General features: G+C 42.0%; 1 protein-coding gene across 1 annotated transcript in view; it reads right to left on the bottom strand.

The window, feature by feature from the left end:
* The window catches only part of DPP10 (dipeptidyl peptidase like 10), a 206,770-nt gene that overhangs the window by 39,941 nt on the left and 149,624 nt on the right, over positions 1-17,205 (bottom strand). Inside the window, exon 20 of the mRNA XM_075285494.1 lies at positions 8,054-8,153. Coding sequence (XP_075141595.1) covers positions 8,054-8,153 — 100 coding nt within the window. The remainder of the gene's footprint in view (positions 1-8,053; positions 8,154-17,205) is intronic.

Below are 17,205 nucleotides of genomic sequence, written 5' to 3'. Positions count from 1 at the left end.
TTGTGACCCTATGTGTGCTGTATATTGTAACACTATGTGTGCTGTATATTGTAACCCTATGTGTGCTGTATATTGTAACCCTATGTGTGCTGTATATTGTAACCCTCTGAATGCTGTATATTGTAACCCTATGTGTGCTGTATATTGTAACCCTCTGAATGCTGTATATTGTAACCCTATGTGTGCTGTATATTGTAACCCTCTGGATGCTGTATATTGTGACCCTATGTGTGCTGTATATTGTAACCCTCTGAATGCTGTATATTATGACCCTCTGGATGCTGTATATTGTGACCCTATGTGTGCTGTATATTGTAACCCTCTGAATGCTGTATATTATGACCCTCTGGATGCTGTATATTGTAACCCTCTGGATGCTGTATATTGTAACCCTCTGAATGCTGTATATTGTAACCCTCTGGATGCTGTATATTGTAACCCTATGTGTGCTGTATATTGTAACCCTCTGGATGCTGTATATTGTAACCCTGTATGTGCTGTATATTGTGACCCTATGTGTGCTGTATATTGTAACCCTATGTGTGCTGTATATTGTAACCCTATGTGTGCTGTATATTGTAACCCTATGTGTGCTGTATATTGTAACCCTATGTGTGCTGTATATTGTGACCCTATGTGTGCTGTATATTGTAACCCTATGTGTGCTGTATACTGTAACCCTCTGAATGCTGTATATTGTAACCCTCTGGATGCTGTATATTGTAACCCTATGTGTGCTGTATATTGTAACCCTCTGGATGCTGTATATTGTAACCCTATGTGTGCTGTATATTGTAACCCTATGTGTGCTGTATATTGTAACCCTATGTGTGCTGTATATTGTAACCCTATGTGTGCTGTATATTGTAACCCTATGTGTGCTGTATATTGTGACCCTATGTGTGCTGTATATTGTAACCCTATGTGTGCTGTATATTGTAACCCTATGTGTGCTGTATATTGTAACCCTATGTGTGCTGTATATTGTAACCCTCTGGATGCTGTATATTGTAACCCTATGTGTGCTGTATATTGTAACCCTATGTGTGCTGTATATTGTAACCCTATGTGTGCTGTATATTGTAACCCTATGTGTGCTGTATATTGTAACCCTATGTGTGCTGTATATTGTAACCCTATGTGTGCTGTATATTGTAACCCTATGTTTGCTGTATATTGTAACCCTATGTGTGCTGTATATTGTGACCCTATGTGTGCTGTATATTGTAACCCTATGTGTGCTGTATATTGTAACCCTATGTGTGCTGTATATTGTAACCCTATGTGTGCTGTATATTGTAACCCTCTGGATGCTGTATATTGTAACCCTATGTGTGCTGTATATTGTGACCCTATGTGTGCTGTATATTGTGACCCTATGTGTGCTGTATATTGTAACCCTATGTGTGCTGTATATTGTAACCCTATGTGTGCTGTATATTGTAACCCTATGTGTGCTGTATATTGTAACCCTATGTGTGCTGTATATTGTAACCCTATGTGTGCTGTATATTGTAACCCTATGTGTGCTGTATATTGTAACCCTATGTGTGCTGTATATTGTAACCCTATGTGTGCTGTATATTGTAACCCTATGTGTGCTGTATATTGTAACCCTGTGTGTGCTGTATATTGTAACCCTAGGTGTGCTGTATATTGTAACCCTATGTGTGCTGTATATTGTGACCCTGTGTGTGCTGTATATTGTAACCCTCTGGATGCTGTATATTGTAACCCTATGTGTGCTGTATATTGTAACCCTATGTGTGCTGTATATTGTGACCCTATGTGTGCTGTATATTGTGACCCTATGTGTGCTGTATATTGTGACCCTATGTGTGCTGTATATTGTGACCCTATGTGTGCTGTATATTGTGACCCGATGTGTACTGTATATTGTGACCCTCTGGATGCTGTATATTGTGACCCTATGTGTGCTGTGTATTGTAACCCTCTGGATGCTGTATATTGTAACCCTCTGGATGCTGTATATTGTAACCCTATGTGTGCTGTATATTGTGACCCTATGTGTGCTGTATATTGTAACCCTGTGTGTGCTGTATATTGTAACCCTGTGTGTGCTGTATATTGTAACCCTATGTGTGCTGTATATTGTAACCCTATGTGTGCTGTATATTGTGACCCTATGTGTGCTGTATATTGTAACCCTATGTGTGCTGTATATTGTAACCCTATGTGTGCTGTATACTGTAACCCTCTGAATGCTGTATATTGTAACCCTCTGGATGCTGTATATTGTAACCCTATGTGTGCTGTATATTGTAACCCTCTGGATGCTGTATATTGTAACCCTCTGGATGCTGTATATTGTAACCCTATGTGTGCTGTATATTGTAACCCTCTGGATGCTGTATATTGTGACCCTATGTGTGCTGTATATTGTAACCCTCTGAATGCTGTATATTATAACCCTCTGGATGCTGTATATTGTGACCCTATGTGTGCTGTATATTGTAACCCTATGTGTGCTGTATACTGTAACCCTCTGAATGCTGTATATTGTAACCCTCTGGATGCTGTATATTGTAACCCTATGTGTGCTGTATATTGTAACCCTCTGGATGCTGTATATTGTAACCCTCTGGATGCTGTATATTGTAACCCTATGTGTGCTGTATATTGTAACCCTATGTGTGCTGTATATTGTAACCCTCTGAGTGCTGTATATTGTGACCCTATGTGTGCTGTATATTGTAACCCTATGTGTGCTGTATATTGTAACCCTATGTGTGCTGTATATTGTAACCCTCTGGATGCTGTATATTGTAACCCTATGTGTGCTGTATATTGTAACCCTATGTGTGCTGTATATTGTAACCCTATGTGTGCTGTATATTGTAACCCTATGTGTGCTGTATATTGTAACCCTCTGGATGCTGTATATTGTAACCCTGTATGTGCTGTATATTGTAACCCTATGTGTGCTGTATATTGTAACCCTATGTGTGCTGTATATTGTAACCCTGTATGTGCTGTATATTGTAACCCTATGTGTGCTGTATATTGTAACCCTGTATGTGCTGTATATTGTGACCCTATGTGTGCTGTATATTGTAACCCTATGTGTGCTGTATATTGTAACCCTATGTGTGCTGTATATTGTAACCCTATGTGTGCTGTATATTGTAACCCTCTGGATGCTGTATATTGTAACCCTATGTGTGCTGTATATTGTAACCCTGTATGTGCTGTATATTGTAACCCTATGTGTGCTGTATATTGTAACCCTGTATGTGCTGTATATTGTAACCCTCTGGATGCTGTATATTGTAACCCTCTGAGTGCTGTATATTGTAACCCTATGTGTGCTGTATATTGTAACCCTATGTGTGCTGTATATTGTAACCCTATGTCTGCTGTATATTGTAACCCTATGTGTGCTGTATATTGTGACCCTATGTGTGCTGTATATTGTAACCCTATGTGTGCTGTATATTGTAACCCTGTATGTGCTGTATATTGTAACCCTGTATGTGCTGTATATTGTAACCCTATGTGTGCTGTATATTGTAACCCTGTATGTGCTGTATATTGTGACCCTATGTGTGCTGTATATTGTAACCCTATGTGTGCTGTATATTGTGACCCTATGTGTGCTGTATATTGTAACCTTATGTGTGCTGTATATTGTAACCCTATGTGTGCTGTATATTGTAACCCTGTGTGTGCTGTATATTGTAACCCTGTGTGTGCTGTATATTGTAACCCTGTGTGTGCTGTATATTGTAACCCTCTGGATGCTGTATATTGTAACCCTATGTGTGCTGTATATTGTAACCCTATGTGTGCTGTATATTGTAACCCTATGTGTGCTGTATATTGTAACCCTATGTGTGCTGTATATTGTAACCCTATGTGTGCTGTATATTGTAACCCTATGTGTGCTGTATATTGTAACCCTCTGGATGCTGTATATTGTAACCCTGTGTGTGCTGTATATTGTAACCCTGTGTGTGCTGTATATTGTAACCCTATGTGTGCTGTATATTGTAACCCTCTGGATGCTGTATATTGTAACCCTATGTGTGCTGTATATTGTAACCCTATGTGTGCTGTATATTGTAACCCTATGTGTGCTGTATATTGTAACCCTATGTGTGCTGTATATTGTAACCCTATGTGTGCTGTATATTGTAACCCTATGTGTGCTGTATATTGTAACCCTATGTGTGCTGTATATTGTAACCCTATGTTTGCTGTATATTGTAACCCTATGTGTGCTGTATATTGTGACCCTATGTGTGCTGTATATTGTAACACTATGTGTGCTGTATATTGTAACCCTATGTGTGCTGTATATTGTAACCCTATGTGTGCTGTATATTGTAACCCTATGTGTGCTGTATATTGTAACCCTCTGGATGCTGTATATTGTAACCCTATGTGTGCTGTATATTGTAACCCTATGTGTGCTGTATATTGTAACCCTATGTGTGCTGTATATTGTAACCCTATGTGTGCTGTATATTGTAACCCTATGTGTGCTGTATATTGTAACCCTATGTTTGCTGTATATTGTAACCCTATGTGTGCTGTATATTGTGACCCTATGTGTGCTGTATATTGTAACACTATGTGTGCTGTATATTGTAACCCTATGTGTGCTGTATATTGTAACCCTATGTGTGCTGTATATTGTAACCCTCTGAATGCTGTATATTGTAACCCTATGTGTGCTGTATATTGTAACCCTCTGAATGCTGTATATTGTAACCCTATGTGTGCTGTATATTGTAACCCTCTGGATGCTGTATATTGTGACCCTATGTGTGCTGTATATTGTAACCCTCTGAATGCTGTATATTATGACCCTCTGGATGCTGTATATTGTGACCCTATGTGTGCTGTATATTGTAACCCTCTGAATGCTGTATATTATGACCCTCTGGATGCTGTATATTGTAACCCTCTGGATGCTGTATATTGTAACCCTCTGAATGCTGTATATTGTAACCCTCTGGATGCTGTATATTGTAACCCTATGTGTGCTGTATATTGTAACCCTCTGGATGCTGTATATTGTAACCCTGTATGTGCTGTATATTGTGACCCTATGTGTGCTGTATATTGTAACCCTATGTGTGCTGTATATTGTAACCCTATGTGTGCTGTATATTGTAACCCTATGTGTGCTGTATATTGTAACCCTATGTGTGCTGTATATTGTGACCCTATGTGTGCTGTATATTGTAACCCTATGTGTGCTGTATACTGTAACCCTCTGAATGCTGTATATTGTAACCCTCTGGATGCTGTATATTGTAACCCTATGTGTGCTGTATATTGTAACCCTCTGGATGCTGTATATTGTAACCCTATGTGTGCTGTATATTGTAACCCTATGTGTGCTGTATATTGTAACCCTATGTGTGCTGTATATTGTAACCCTATGTGTGCTGTATATTGTAACCCTATGTGTGCTGTATATTGTGACCCTATGTGTGCTGTATATTGTAACCCTATGTGTGCTGTATATTGTAACCCTATGTGTGCTGTATATTGTAACCCTATGTGTGCTGTATATTGTAACCCTCTGGATGCTGTATATTGTAACCCTATGTGTGCTGTATATTGTAACCCTATGTGTGCTGTATATTGTAACCCTATGTGTGCTGTATATTGTAACCCTATGTGTGCTGTATATTGTAACCCTATGTGTGCTGTATATTGTAACCCTATGTGTGCTGTATATTGTAACCCTATGTTTGCTGTATATTGTAACCCTATGTGTGCTGTATATTGTGACCCTATGTGTGCTGTATATTGTAACCCTATGTGTGCTGTATATTGTAACCCTATGTGTGCTGTATATTGTAACCCTATGTGTGCTGTATATTGTAACCCTCTGGATGCTGTATATTGTAACCCTATGTGTGCTGTATATTGTGACCCTATGTGTGCTGTATATTGTAACCCTATGTGTGCTGTATATTGTAACCCTATGTGTGCTGTATATTGTAACCCTATGTGTGCTGTATATTGTAACCCTATGTGTGCTGTATATTGTAACCCTATGTGTGCTGTATATTGTAACCCTATGTGTGCTGTATATTGTAACCCTATGTGTGCTGTATATTGTAACCCTATGTGTGCTGTATATTGTAACCCTATGTGTGCTGTATATTGTAACCCTGTGTGTGCTGTATATTGTAACCCTAGGTGTGCTGTATATTGTAACCCTATGTGTGCTGTATATTGTGACCCTGTGTGTGCTGTATATTGTAACCCTCTGGATGCTGTATATTGTAACCCTATGTGTGCTGTATATTGTAACCCTATGTGTGCTGTATATTGTAACCCTATGTGTGCTGTATATTGTAACCCTATGTGTGCTGTATATTGTAACCCTATGTGTGCTGTATATTGTAACCCTATGTGTGCTGTATATTGTAACCCTATGTGTGCTGTATATTGTAACCCTATGTGTGCTGTATATTGTAACCCTATGTTTGCTGTATATTGTAACCCTATGTGTGCTGTATATTGTGACCCTATGTGTGCTGTATATTGTAACCCTATGTGTGCTGTATATTGTAACCCTATGTGTGCTGTATATTGTAACCCTATGTGTGCTGTATATTGTAACCCTATGTGTGCTGTATATTGTAACCCTCTGGATGCTGTATATTGTGACCCTATGTGTGCTGTATATTGTGACCCTATGTGTGCTGTATATTGTAACCCTATGTGTGCTGTATATTGTAACCCTATGTGTGCTGTATATTGTAACCCTATGTGTGCTGTATATTGTAACCCTATGTGTGCTGTATATTGTAACCCTATGTGTGCTGTATATTGTAACCCTATGTGTGCTGTATATTGTAACCCTATGTGTGCTGTATATTGTAACCCTATGTGTGCTGTATATTGTAACCCTATGTGTGCTGTATATTGTAACCCTATGTGTGCTGTATATTGTAACCCTAGGTGTGCTGTATATTGTAACCCCATGTGTGCTGTATATTGTAACCCTAGGTGTGCTGTATATTGTAACCCTATGTGTACTGTATATTGTAACCCTATGTGTGCTGTATATTGTAACCCTATGTGTGCTGTATATTGTAACCCTATGTGTGCTGTATATTGTAACCCTATGTGTGCTGTATATTGTAACCCTATGTGTGCTGTATATTGTAACCCTATGTGTGCTGTATATTGTAACCCTAGGTGTGCTGTATATTGTAACCCTATGTGTGCTGTATATTGTAACCCTATGTGTGCTGTATATTGTAACCCTATGTGTGCTGTATATTGTAACCCTATGTGTGCTGTATATTGTAACCCTATGTGTGCTGTATATTGTAACCCTATGTGTGCTGTATATTGTAACCCTAGGTGTGCTGTATATTGTAACCCTATGTGTGCTGTATATTGTAACCCTATGTGTGCTGTATATTGTAACCCTGTGTGTGCTGTATATTGTAACCCTCTGGATGCTGTATATTGTAACCCTATGTGTGCTGTATATTGTAACCCTATGTGTGCTGTATAAATTAACCCTAGGTGTGCTGTATATTGTAACCCTATGTGTGCTGTATATTGTAACCCTAGGTGTGCTGTATATTGTTACCCTCTGGATGTTGTTTGATCCACATATTCACCCGATGCTTGTTGGTTTCTGTAGTTTCCGGGTCTCTATTTCTTCTTCATATGTATTCCACCGTGTTTTATGGCCTCTCAGGTATCATATAGGACCCTACAAGTCCCTCCCCCTTCTTTATGAGCAATTTTTTGCCTTATATATTCTTCTCTTGTATGTGGTTTTATTATATAGCAATGCATTTATATTTTCTTAGTATTTTTGTGGGTTTTCTTTCTTTGCAGGATACTTTAAAGTGGTTTCTACCTCGTATGTTAATTTTTTGGCCTCCTTTGTGTTTTATGTTTAATATGGCCGACAGGTGAGTGACCCCTGATAATAACTGGGGTCTGTGAAAGCCTCAACACATCTGAGGTAGGATAAGTGATATTTGCACCTTGTTGTAGACATGTGGTAATAGACACCGTACAAGCAAACCCCGGCCCTACTCACCGTATAACCTCATGTCAGTGATGGGGGCGATCAGGGCTCCGCACTTAAAGAGTCTTTCGTTGGCTTTAAGAATCATGGATGCAATGTAACCTCCATAACCCTAGGAGGAGAAACGGAGTAGTCACCTATAGCAGCCACTGAGGGAAGGTACACAAAGAGGCAAATGGATTCGGACTGGAGTATTATACATGAGGGCAGTAAGACTACGGTTTAGTGTGACCATGATGTAAGGATATCGGGAGGACACAGTACAGTCTGACACTGATGTATGGATATAGAGAGGACACAGTACAGTCTGACACTGATGTATGGATATAGAGAGGACACAGTACAGTCTGACACTGATGTATGGATATAGAGAGGACACAGTACAGTCTGACACTGATGTATGGATATAGGGAGGACACAGTACAGTCTGACACTGATGTATGGATATAGAGAGGACACAGTACAGTCTGACACTGATGTCTGGATATAGAGAGGACACAGTACAGTCTGACACTGATGTATGGATATAGGGCAGACACAGTACAATCTGACACTGATGTATGGATATAGAGAGGACACAGTACAGTCTGACACTGATGTATGGATATAGAGAGGACACAGTACAGTCTGACACTGATGTATGGATATAGAGAGGACACAGTACAGTCTGACACTGATGTATGGATATAGGGAGGACACCGTACAGTCTGACACTGATGTATGGATATAGGGAGGACACAGTACAGTCTGACACTGATGTATGGATATAGAGAGGACACAGTACAGTCTGACACTGATGTATGGATATAGAGAGGACACAGTACAGTCTGACACTGATGTATAGATATAGGGAGGACACAGTACAGTCTGACACTGATGTATGGATATAGAGAGGACACAGTACAGTCTGACACTGATGTATGGATATCGGGAGGACACAGTACAGTCTGACACTGATGTATGGATATAGAGAGGACACAGTACAGTCTGACACTGATGTCTGGATATAGAGAGGACACAGTACAGTCTGACACTGATGTATGGATATAAGGAGGACACAGTACAGTCTGACACTGATGTATGGATATAGAGAGGACACAGTACAGTCTGACACTGATGTATGGATATAGGGAGGACACAGTACAGTCTGACACTGATGTATGGATATAGAGAGGACACAGTACAGTCTGACACTGATGTCTGGATATAGAGAGGACACAGTACAGTCTGACACTGATGTATGGATATAGGACAGACACAGTACAGTCTGACACTGATGTATGGATATAGAGAGGACACAGTACAGTCTGACACTGATGTATGGATATAGAGAGGACACAGTACAGTCTGACACTGATGTAAGGATATCGGGAGGACACAGTACAGTCTGACACTGATGTATGGATATAGGGAGGACACAGTACAGTCTGACACTGATGTATGGATATAGGGAGGACACAGTACAGTCTGACACTGATGTATGGATATCGGGAGGACACAGTACAGTCTGACACTGATGTAAGGATATAGGGAGGACACATTACAGTCTGACACTGATGTATGGATATAGAGAGGACACAGTACAGTCTGACACTGATGTATGGATATCGGGAGGACACCGTACAGTCTGACACTGATGTATGGATATAGGGAGGACACAGTACAGTCTGACACTGATGTATGGATATAGAGAGGACACAGTACAGTCTGACACTGATGTATGGATATAGAGAGGACACAGTACAGTCTGACACTGATGTATGGATATAGAGAGGACACAGTACAGTCTGACACTGATGTATGGATATAGAGAGGACACCGTACAGTCTGACACTGATGTATGGATATAGGGAGGACACAGTACAGTCTGACACTGATGTATGGATATAGAGAGGACACAGTACAGTCTGACACTGATGTATGGATATAGAGAGGACACAGTACAGTCTGACACTGATGTATGGATATAGGGAGGACACAGTACAGTCTGACACTGATGTATGGATATAGAGAGGACACAGTACAGTCTGACACTGATGTATGGATATAGAGAGGACACAGTACAGTCTGACACTGATGTATGGATATAGAGAGGACACAGTACAGTCTGACACTGATGTAAGGATATCGGGAGGACACAGTACAGTCTGACACTGATGTATGGATATAGGGAGGACACAGTACAGTCTGACACTGATGTATGGATATAGGGAGGACACAGTACAGTCTGACACTGATGTATGGATATCGGGAGGACACAGTACAGTCTGACACTGATGTAAGGATATAGGGAGGACACATTACAGTCTGACACTGATGTATGGATATAGAGAGGACACAGTACAGTCTGACACTGATGTATGGATATAGAGAGGACACAGTACAGTCTGACACTGATGTATGGATATAGAGAGGACACAGTACAGTCTGACACTGATGTATGGATATAGGGAGGACACCGTACAGTCTGACACTGATGTATGGATATAGAGAGGACACAGTACAGTCTGACACTGATGTATGGATATAGAGAGGACACAGTACAGTCTGACACTGATGTATGGATATAGGGAGGACACAGTACAGTCTGACACTGATGTATGGATATAGGGAGGACACCGTACAGTCTGACACTGATGTATGGATATAGAGAGGACACAGTACAGTCTGACACTGATGTATGGCTATAGGGAGGACACAGTACAGTCTGACACTGATGTATGGATATAAGGAGGACACAGTACAGTCTGACACTGATGTATGGATATAAGGAGGACACAGTACAGTCTGACACTGATGTATGGATATAGGGAGGACACAGTACAGTCTGACACTGATGTATGGATATCGGGAGGACACCGTACAGTCTGACACTGATGTATGGATATAGAGAGGACACAGTACAGTCTGACACTGATGTATGGATATAAGGAGGACACAGTACAGTCTGACACTGATGTATGGATATCGGGAGGACACCGTACAGTCTGACACTGATGTATGGATATAGAGAGGACACAGTACAGTCTGACACTGATGTATGGATATAGAGAGGACACAGTACAGTCTGACACTGATGTATGGATATCGGGAGGACACCGTACAGTCTGACACTGATGTATGGATATAGGGAGGACACAGTACAGTCTGACACTGATGTATGGATATAGAGAGGACACCGTACAGTCTGACACTGATGTATTGATATAGGGAGGACACAGTACAGTCTGACACTGATGTATGGATATAGAGAGGACACAGTACAGTCTGACACTGATGTATGGATATAGAGAGGACACAGTACAGTCTGACACTGATGTATGGATATAGAGAGGACACAGTACAGTCTGACACTGATGTATGGATATAGGGAGGACACCGTACAGTCTGACACTGATGTATGGATATAGGGAGGACACAGTACAGTCTGACACTGATGTATGGATATAGAGAGGACACAGTACAGTCTGACACTGATGTATGGATATCGGGAGGACACCGTACAGTCTGACACTGATGTATGGATATAGGGAGGACACAGTACAGTCTGACACTGATGTATGGATATTGGGAGGACACCGTACAGTCTGACACTGATGTATGGATATAGAGAGGACACAGTACAGTCTGACACTGATGTATGGATATAAGGAGGACACAGTACAGTCTGACACTGATGTATGGATATAGAGAGGACACAGTACAGTCTGACACTGATGTATGGCTATAGGGAGGACACAGTACAGTCTGACACTGATGTATGGATATAGGGAGGACACAGTACAGTCTGACACTGATGTATGGATATAGGGAGGACACCGTACAGTCTGACACTGATGTATGGATATAGAGAGGACACAGTACAGTCTGACACTGATGTATGGCTATAGGGAGGACACAGTACAGTCTGACACTGATGTATGGATATAAGGAGGACACAGTACAGTCTGACACTGATGTATGGATATAAGGAGGACACAGTACAGTCTGACACTGATGTATGGATATAGGGAGGACACAGTACAGTCTGACACTGATGTATGGATATACAGAGGACACCGTACAGTCTGACACTGATGTATTGATATAGGGAGGACACAGTACAGTCTGACACTGATGTATGGATATAGAGAGGACACAGTACAGTCTGACACTGATGTATGGATATAGAGAGGACACAGTACAGTCTGACACTGATGTATGGATATAGAGAGGACACAGTACAGTCTGACACTGATGTATGGATATCGGGAGGACACAGTACAGTCTGACACTGATGTATGGATATAGGGAGGACACAGTACAGTCTGACACTGATGTATGGATATAGGGAGGACACCGTACAGTCTGACACTGATGTATGGATATAGAGGACACAGTACAGTCTGACACTGATGTATGGATATAGGGAGGACACAGTACAGTCTGACACTGATGTATGGATATAGGGAGGACACCGTACAGTCTGACACTGATGTATGGATATAAGGAGGACACAGTACAGTCTGACACTGATGTATGGATAGAGAGAGGACACAGTACAGTCTGACACTGATGTATGGATATAGGGAGGACACAGTACAGTCTGACACTGATGTATGGATATAAGGAGGACACCGTACAGTCTGACACTGATGTATGGATATAGGGAGGACACAGTACAGTCTGACACTGATGTATGGATATAGAGAGGACACAGTACAGTCTGACACTGATGTATGGATATCGGGAGGACACAGTACAGTCTGACACTGATGTATGGATATAGGGAGGACACAGTACAGTCTGACACTGATGTATGGATATAGGGAGGACACCGTACAGTCTGACACTGATGTATGGATATAGAGGACACAGTACAGTCTGACACTGATGTATGGATATAGGGAGGACACAGTACAGTCTGACACTGATGTATGGATATAGGGAGGACACCGTACAGTCTGACACTGATGTATGGATATAAGGAGGACACAGTACAGTCTGACACTGATGTATGGATAGAGAGAGGACACAGTACAGTCTGACACTGATGTATGGATATAGGGAGGACACAGTACAGTCTGACACTGATGTATGGATATAAGGAGGACACCGTACAGTCTGACACTGATGTATGGATATAAGGAGGACACAGTACAGTCTGACACTGATGTATGGATAGAGAGAGGACACAGTACAGTCTGACACTGATGTATGGATATAGGGAGGACACAGTACAGTCTGACACTGATGTATGGATATAAGGAGGACACAGTACAGTCTGACACTGATGTATGGATATCGGGAGGACACAGTACAGTCTGACACTGATGTATGGATATAGGGAGGACACAGTACAGTCTGACACTGATGTATGGATATAGGGAGGACACCGTACAGTCTGACACTGATGTATGGATATAGGGAGGACACCGTACAGTCTGACACTGATGTATGGATACAGAGAGGACACAGTACAGTCTGACACTGATGTATGGATACAGAGAGGACACAGTACAGTCTGACACTGATGTATGGATACAGAGAGGACACAGTACAGTCTGACACTGATGTATGGATATAGGGAGGACACAGTACAGTCTGACACTGATGTATTGATATAGGGCAGACACAGTACAGTCTGACACTGATGTATGGATATTGGGAGGACACAGTACAGTCTGACACTGATGTATGGATATTGGGAGGACACAGTACAGTCTGACACTGATGTATGGATAGAGAGAGGACACAGTACAGTCTGACACTGATGTATGGATATTGGGAGGACACAGTACAGTCTGACACTGATGTATGGATATAGGGAGGACACAGTACAGTCTGACACTGATGTATGGATATAGGGAGGACACAGTACAGTCTGACACTGATGTATGGATATAGGGAGGACACAGTACAGTCTGACACTGATGTATGGATATAGAGAGGACACAGTACAGTCTGACACTGATGTATGGATACAGAGAGGACACAGTACAGTCTGACACTGATGTATGGCTACAGGGAGGACACAGTACAGTCTGACACTGATGTATGGATATAGGGAGGACACAGTACAGTCTGACACTGATGTATGGCTATAGGGAGGACACAGTACAGTCTGACACTGATGTATGGCTATAGGGAGGACACAGTACAGTCTGACACTGATGTATGGATATTGGGAGGACACAATACAGTCTGACACTGATGTATGGATATAGGGAGGACACCGTACAGTCTGACACTGATGTATTGATATAGGGAGGACACAGTACAGTCTGACACTGATGTATGGATATAGAGAGGACACAGTACAGTCTGACACTGATGTATGGATATAGAGAGGACACAGTACAGTCTGACACTGATGTATGGATATAGAGAGGACACAGTACAGTCTGACACTGATGTATGGATATCGGGAGGACACAGTACAGTCTGACACTGATGTATGGATATAGGGAGGACACAGTACAGTCTGACACTGATGTATGGATATAGGGAGGACACCGTACAGTCTGACACTGATGTATGGATATAGAGGACACAGTACAGTCTGACACTGATGTATGGATATAGGGAGGACACAGTACAGTCTGACACTGATGTATGGATATAGGGAGGACACCGTACAGTCTGACACTGATGTATGGATATAAGGAGGACACAGTACAGTCTGACACTGATGTATGGATAGAGAGAGGACACAGTACAGTCTGACACTGATGTATGGATATAGGGAGGACACAGTACAGTCTGACACTGATGTATGGATATAAGGAGGACACCGTACAGTCTGACACTGATGTATGGATATAAGGAGGACACAGTACAGTCTGACACTGATGTATGGATAGAGAGAGGACACAGTACAGTCTGACACTGATGTATGGATATAGGGAGGACACAGTACAGTCTGACACTGATGTATGGATATAAGGAGGACACAGTACAGTCTGACACTGATGTATGGATATCGGGAGGACACAGTACAGTCTGACACTGATGTATGGATATAGGGAGGACACAGTACAGTCTGACACTGATGTATGGATATAGGGAGGACACCGTACAGTCTGACACTGATGTATGGATATAGGGAGGACACCGTACAGTCTGACACTGCTGTATGGATACAGAGAGGACACAGTACAGTCTGACACTGATGTATGGATACAGAGAGGACACAGTACAGTCTGACACTGATGTATGGATACAGAGAGGACACAGTACAGTCTGACACTGATGTATGGATATAGGGAGGACACAGTACAGTCTGACACTGATGTATTGATATAGGGCAGACACAGTACAGTCTGACACTGATGTATGGATATTGGGAGGACACAGTACAGTCTGACACTGATGTATGGATATTGGGAGGACACAGTACAGTCTGACACTGATGTATGGATAGAGAGAGGACACAGTACAGTCTGACACTGATGTATGGATATTGGGAGGACACAGTACAGTCTGACACTGATGTATGGATATAGGGAGGACACAGTACAGTCTGACACTGATGTATGGATATAGGGAGGACACAGTACAGTCTGACACTGATGTATGGATATAGGGAGGACACAGTACAGTCTGACACTGATGTATTGATATAGGGCAGACACAGTACAGTCTGACACTGATGTATGGATATTGGGAGGACACAGTACAGTCTGACACTGATGTATGGATATAGGGAGGACACCGTACAGTCTGACACTGATGTATGGATATAGAGAGGACACAGTACAGTCTGACACTGATGTATGGATACAGAGAGGACACAGTACAGTCTGACACTGATGTATGGCTACAGGGAGGACACAGTACAGTCTGACACTGATGTATGGATATAGGGAGGACACAGTACAGTCTGACACTGATGTATGGATATAGAGAGGACACCGTACAGTCTGACACTGATGTATGGATATAGAGAGGACACAGTACAGTCTGACACTGATGTATGGATACAGAGAGGACACAGTACAGTCTGACACTGATGTATGGCTACAGGGAGGACACAGTACAGTCTGACACTGATGTAAGGATATTGGGAGGACACAGTACAGTCTGACACTGATGTATGGATATAGGGAGGACACAGTACAGTCTGACACTGATGTATGGATATAGAGAGGACACAGTACAGTCTGACACTGATGTATGGATACAGAGAGGACACAGTACAGTCTGACACTGATGTATGGCTACAGGGAGGACACAGTACAGTCTGACACTGATGTATGGATATAAGGAGGACACCGTACAGTCTGACACTGATGTATGGATACAGAGAGGACACAGTACAGTCTGACACTGATGTATGGATACAGGGAGGACACAGTACAGTCTGACACTGATGTATGGCTATAGGGAGGACACAGTACAGTCTGACACTGATGTATGGCTATAGGGAGGACACAGTACAGTCTGACACTGATGTATGGATATTGGGAGGACACAATACAGTCTGACACTGATGTATGGATATAGGGAGGACACCGTACAGTCTGACACTGATGTATGGATATAGGGAGGACACCGTACAGTCTGACACTGATGTATGGATATAGAGAGGACACAGTACAGTCTGACACTGATGTATGGATATAGGGAGGACACAGTACAGTCTGACACTGATGTCTGGATATAGGGAGGACACAGTACAGTCTGACACTGATGTATGGATATAGGGAGGACACAGTACAGTCTGACACTGATGTATGGATATAGGGAGGACACAGTACAGTCTGACACTGATGTATGGCTATAGGGAGGACACAGTACAGTCTGACACTGATGTATGGCTATAGGGAGGACACAGTACAGTCTGACACTGATGTATGGATATTGGTAGGACACAATACAGTCTGACACTGATGTATGGATACAGAGAGGACACAGTACAGTCTGACACTGATGTTTGGATATAGAGAGGACACAGTACAGTCTGACACTGATGTATGGATATAGGGAGGACACAGTACAGTCTGACACTGATGTATGGCTATAGGGAGGACACAGTACAGTCTGACACTGATGTTTGGATATAGAGAGGACACAGTACAGTCTGACACTGATGTATGGATATCGGGAGGACACAGTACAGTCTGACACTGATGTATGGATATAGGGAGGACACAGTACAGTCTGACACTGATGTATGGATATAG

This window comes from Leptodactylus fuscus, chromosome 8 (genome assembly GCF_031893055.1).
Source record: "Leptodactylus fuscus isolate aLepFus1 chromosome 8, aLepFus1.hap2, whole genome shotgun sequence".
Lineage (NCBI taxonomy): Eukaryota > Metazoa > Chordata > Amphibia > Anura > Leptodactylidae > Leptodactylus > Leptodactylus fuscus.
Note: the sequence above shows the minus strand (reverse complement) of the source record. Positions and strands in the feature narration are given on the sequence as shown.